Here is a 5,689-nt window from a genome sequence, read left to right as displayed (position 1 = left end):
AAAGTTGTAAAACTTCAAAAGTTATTTAACTTTATAGTTGATAACTTTTCTATTTGAGTTAATTTACGGCATCAAATAGTCAATTTACATTCAGTTAATTATAATATGTGTGCAACAAAACTGTAGTTTAAATATAAAGCATGTCATAGGTGGAGTGGTAGGAGATTTCACTAGGTTCGATTTCTAGGCATTGCGCAGCACGTGAAAAATGCTGCAACTTGCTATTTTATTATGTCTACTTGTTATAATTTTTTTGCTATTTTAAACTCATTTTTACATTTCCTGGAAAAAAATTTCACTATCGGTTTAGTTACCTCGACCACTAGTAGAAGTTGATTTTTATTGGCGGTTTTATTATGTCGACCGCTAGTGAAAATCGGTTTTCACCGACAATTCTTAGTTACTCACCTGTAAAAAAAATTGTTTCTAATGGCACCTAGCACTTGCGGTTATAAAAAACACTACTACAAATAGCTGAGAATTGTCACTATAGAGTTATAGAGTTTTTGTGTAGTAATGTATGTTTGAGATATGGGACCAACTAATTGATCAATTTAATTTATTAAATGTTCTGATAGACACGTTCACTGTATTATACTGTATTTTAGCTATCTTACAGTACATGCCTGTAGTAGGGTGTTTCCATCGTCGCTCAAAGTCATCCGATCGTGCTTCAGGTGGGGGGCCATGCGCCCATGCCCACGCACCGTACCTGTATTTGTACGTACGGATACCATGCATGCATGATCCACTTAGCTTTCGGGCTATAAATCAACCTCGCTGCACTCTTGCTTCCTTTCACAAACCTACATTTCTCCTTCCCTCTCTCTAGGCTAGGCTAGGCTCCCTCAGCTGTGTGGTTCGATCGATCCGCCGGTCTCTTTTGCTCACCAATTAAGAACCAAGAGACAGCATGCACCACCCTGCTGGTGAGGTAGTTGCCGGTGTTTTCCTCCCGTACCTGCCGCCCGCCGCTGCAGCAGCCACAGCGCCTTTCGGTTTCGGAACCGGACCCCAATCCCATAACCACGCGCCAGCAGATGACGACGGTCACCTGCTGTTCCCGTGCAACGACGACAGTGACCTGCTGACGCTGCTGCTGCCGCCCTACTCCGCCGTGGGCTTCCACTACGCCGGCCAGCAGCCATTATTGCTTCATCATCGCCATGACCATGACGACGACAAGGCCTCCCAAGCAGCCGAGAACCGACAGACCCACCGTCCGCGGCAGCTGCTCGCCGAGGAGAGACGGCGGCGGAGGACGGCCTCCAACCGCGAGTCCGCGCGGCGGTCGCGCGTGCGCAAGCAGAAGCAGCTCGGCCAGCTCTGGGACCAGGTCGTCCACCTCCGGGGCGACAGCCGCGACCTGCTCGACCGCCTCAACCGCGCCATCAGGGACTGCGACCGCGTCATGCGCGACAACGCGCGGCTGCGTAACGAGCGGGCGGGGCTGCAGAGGAGGCTCCTGGACCTCATCACCGACGGCGACGGTGATGACCGACCATTTTAGATATATATATATGTTCTATAGAAAAAAATAGAGATATCAGTAGGAGTATATATGTAGCAGCTCCGCTACTGAAGTAGATCGATCGAGGTCGTAGATCTTGACGTAGCACCTACTCCGTCCTAAACGCCAACGTGTTTGCCTAGCACATGACAGCACCTGCATCGGTAAGGAACGAAACCACAAGGGGCTAAACCCCTACTCAAGATATTCCTTATACTGAACGAACATATTCTGAACAAGAAGTCTGAAGAAAACTTTATGTTTATACTGATAGAAGGATTTCCAAATCCACTTAAAAGCAAGATGAGCCCATCTACGTCGAGAGAAAAAAAATACAGGTAAACATTTCTAGAATAGGACACTACAGCAACATAAACCCATAATCCGTCGAAAATAAGCCTTACACCGCCGACTCTTTGATACCTCAACAAAACATCATTGTGTTTCTAACCCTTCTTTAGTTTGAGCATTTACATTTGAGCAATTCTATTCTTATCGTGTTGGGACAGAGGCTGAAGCTAACGTCAATGACCTCGATCGACCCTTCGTAAAACCGCATATAGATTGTGACTAACCATGACTGATTATAGGGCCAGGCCAAATCGAAGACTTCATCATGCTCCCCCTATAGGGCCTTCGCCTTGGTCTCTACCAACCATCGTGCAAAGGCGACAACATGACCACTCTAACGGACAAACGAAGGCCCAAACATGGAGAACGAATTCACGGACTTCGCCACCCACGACGTTTTGGAGGGCCTGAGTGGATCTCCAAGACTTATGGCCTGTTTGGTTTTCTACCTAAGGCGCCACAGAGTGCCTAAGCTTAGTCGCTCGAATTGAAGAACTAAGTTTAGGCAGAAAAATTTGGCATATTGTGGCGCCTTAGGCACCAAACCAAACAACCCCTTAGTGCGAGGGGTCCCAAGACAGAAAGGCTCCACGGTAGCAAAGGCCCAGAAGAAAAGCTTGTGATATGGTGTTGGTCCATTGTGGGCCACACCAGAGGTCCCACCAGTCAGTGTTGTCAGTAGGTAGATATTTGGGTGCACCTGCCAACCGGGTGTCACCATGCTATAATTACCCCGTGGCACAGAATATTCCTAGAATGTAGCAGATAATTGGGGTACAAGTATATTTAGGCTTATGTGTCACCGGATGAGACACACATAACAAGACACTACGGTTCCCTACCTAATATTTATTTCATGCATCGTGCCTCTCACCTATCACCAAATGTTTAGGTCCACTTGTCAGGATCCAACATTTGGCGCCCATCATTTGTGCCATGAAGACCAATCTCACGATGCCTCCTAAGAAGAACACCTAGGCCAACTCCTCACCCAAGGACAAGGCAGCAAAGGTGATCCTCGTCGCTAACGCAAAAAAGGCAAGGCCATCTTCATCGACGAGATCCCATAACCATCCACCAACAATCCCAAAACCACCACTAACCAGAGCGCGAAGACCGCCACCCTACAAAACAAAAAATGGTTTCCATACCCTAAGTCGAATGTTCATACCTCTAGCTCTGACACCCCAAATGACCCACCACGTAACCCACGCAACCATCCCTACCAGGCCAAAATATGGCTAGATCTGACTAGGAACATGTCGTTTGTTTCTCTAGGCTTCGCACCAACAGCAAGCCACCAGCTCCATTTGCTACGGATGCCAAAATTAGATTACGACGAAGACATACAAGACGACATAGACCTTGGCATCAACATAGAGGAACAAATCCGACTCAGAAGCCTTTGCATGTGCAACAACAATCTCAATAAACAAAAGGATGCTCTTACAGCCAAAAAATAACACAACGATGTCCAGGCCAAGATCCACCACATTATCCAATATGAAAAGGAGCACCTCTGGGTCCTTGAACATGAAATTTCATATCTACAAACTAAAAGGGAATTAGGGTTACACCTAGTCTCTAATTAATTTTGGTGGTTAAATTGCCCAACACAAACAATTGGACTAACTAGTTTGCTCTAGTGTATAAGTTATACAGGTGTCAAAGGTTCACAACAAGCCAATTAAAAAGACCAAAGTTGGGTTCAAAATAGAGAGCTAAAGGCATCCCTAAAGGCTCCCTGGTCTGGCGCACCGGACTGTCCGGTGGCGCACCGGACAGTGTCCGGTGCACCAGGGAACCTCGCGCAGAACTCTTCAGCCTCGGGAATTTTCCTGGAGCCGGCGCGCTATAATTCACCGGACTGTCCGGTGTACACCGGACGGTGTCCGGTGCTCCAAGAAGACGCGGCTCCGGAACTTGGCAGCCTCGGGAAATCATAACGGCTGCTCCGCTATAATTCACCGGACATGTCCGGTGTACACCGGACTGTCCGGTGCAACTGCGGAGCAACGGCTACTTCGCGCCAACGGTCGCCTGCAACAGCAATTAATGCGCGCCAGAGCGCGCAGGCGTCAGACACGCCCATGCTGGCGCACCAGACACTCTACAGTACATGTCCGGTGCGCCACCGGACATCCTGGCGGGCCCAGAAGTCAGAACTCCAACGGTCGAATCGCAACGGCTTTGGTGACGTGGCTGGCTGTAACGCCCTGAATTTGGGGGTAGAATTTTTTCTTCTTTTCTCTCACCAAATTCGGGCGTTACTCTCTCTTCTCTTTCCCCGTTTGCTCCTTCTTCCCAATTTCAAACCAGTATAGCGGCAGGTGTCCGTGTCATGTATAAACCAAAACCTAAGTGTCATGGGTGTTGCATCATGCCGAAGCACATTTCTTTGTCTGAGGTTGAGTGTTCGTCTCGTTCCGTTCCGGATTTTGATTCGCGTTTTAAGTCCGTTTAGTGGTCCGCGCGCGTCGTGGGTTTTCAATCCGCGAAGTGGCTCGGCCCAGCCCAACTTAGCCCAGCCCAGCTCAGCCGGCCCGGCCCGCCCCGGCCTGCGCGCCCCTGGCGCCCAACCCCCCTGCGCCCCCCATCCTCTCTCTCTCTCCCTCATTTGGATCTCCCGCGCAACAACTTCCCTCTCCCTCTCCCACCTCTCTCTCTCCCCGTGGTGCCCTAGGGTTTGGAGACGGCGATCACCAGATTTTGGACCCCGAGGTGAGCTCCCCTCCCCTCCCCTTCCCTTCTCTCTCTCCCTCTCCCTCCTCTTCTTCCCCACGCGCGCGCCCTCCCTCTCCCCTGCCCGCGCCCGACCCCATCCCCGCCCCTGCCCGGCGTGGCGGCGCCCCTGCCCGCCCCTCCCCGCGGCGGCGCTCGGCCTCCCCGCTCGGCCCCTCCCCGGCGGCGCTCGGCCCTCCCCGCTCGGCCCCTCCGCGGCGGCGCTCGGCGCCCGCCCCCGGCTCGCCCGCTCGGCGCCCGTCCCCGGCTCCCCCGCCCGGCCTCCCTCCCGCGGCCTCGCCCGCCCCTTCCCCGCCCGCGGCGGCGGCGCCCGCCCCTCCCCCGGCCCGCGGCCGGCCTCCCCCGCCCCTCCCCGGCCCGCGACGGCGCTCCCCCGCCCCTCCCCCGGCCCCCGGCGGCCTCCCCCTCCCCTCCCCCGACCCCGGCGACCTCGCCCGCCCCCCGCCAGTCCCCCGACCCCGCGGCGGCGATCCCGCCCGCCCCTGCTCGCCGGTTCGCGTCCCCGGCGCGACCCCCGGCGCGGCCTTCGGCCCCGGCGCGGCCCCCGGCGTGACCCCGGCCGGTTCAACCGCCCCTGGACTGGTTCAACCGCCCTCCCCCCCGTTCGGCCGCCCGTTCCTGTCCCGGCCTCGCCCGACTGTATCTTCGCTCGCCCGCGCTCGCGGTGATTATTCGTTAATTAGCGTGTTGCGTCGCGCGCTTCGCCGCGCGACGGATTTATCTAAATTCAGATTCTATCTTGTGTTGCGTCGTGCGCTTCGTCGCGCGACGATCCATTTTTGTTTCAGGTTGTTTAAGGTGTAACGCCGCGTGTGTATTCACGCGACGTTCCACTTTGGACTCAGTTTAGTCGACGTGTGCCATCGTGCGCTTCGTCGCGCGACGCTTAACGTCTCCTCGTAACTAAGGCGAAGTGTCTCGTTGCGTGCTCGGTCGCACGACGAGTCGTTAACTTCTTAATTTGTTTTAGAGAGCCTTGTCGCGCGTCTCGCCACGCGACCATCTTTTTGTTTATCTCCACCTGCTTATAATAATTAGACATGAAACATGACTTTACTTTACGCTAAACATAGTGTCTACATTAAA

General features: G+C 53.3%; 1 protein-coding gene across 1 annotated transcript; it reads left to right on the top strand.

The window, feature by feature from the left end:
• The first annotated feature begins 817 nt into the window (after positions 1 to 817).
• LOC103631376 (putative bZIP transcription factor superfamily protein) lies at positions 818 to 1,990 on the top strand. The gene has a single exon (XM_008652299.2). The coding sequence runs from the start codon at positions 914 to 916 to the stop codon at positions 1,508 to 1,510; it is 597 nt and encodes a 198-aa protein (XP_008650521.1). The 5' UTR covers positions 818 to 913; the 3' UTR covers positions 1,511 to 1,990.
• Positions 1,991 to 5,689: the final 3,699 nt, after the last annotated feature.

Source organism: Zea mays, chromosome 6 (assembly GCF_902167145.1).
Source record: "Zea mays cultivar B73 chromosome 6, Zm-B73-REFERENCE-NAM-5.0, whole genome shotgun sequence".
Classification (NCBI taxonomy): domain Eukaryota; kingdom Viridiplantae; phylum Streptophyta; class Magnoliopsida; order Poales; family Poaceae; genus Zea; species Zea mays.
Note: the sequence above shows the minus strand (reverse complement) of the source record. Positions and strands in the feature narration are given on the sequence as shown.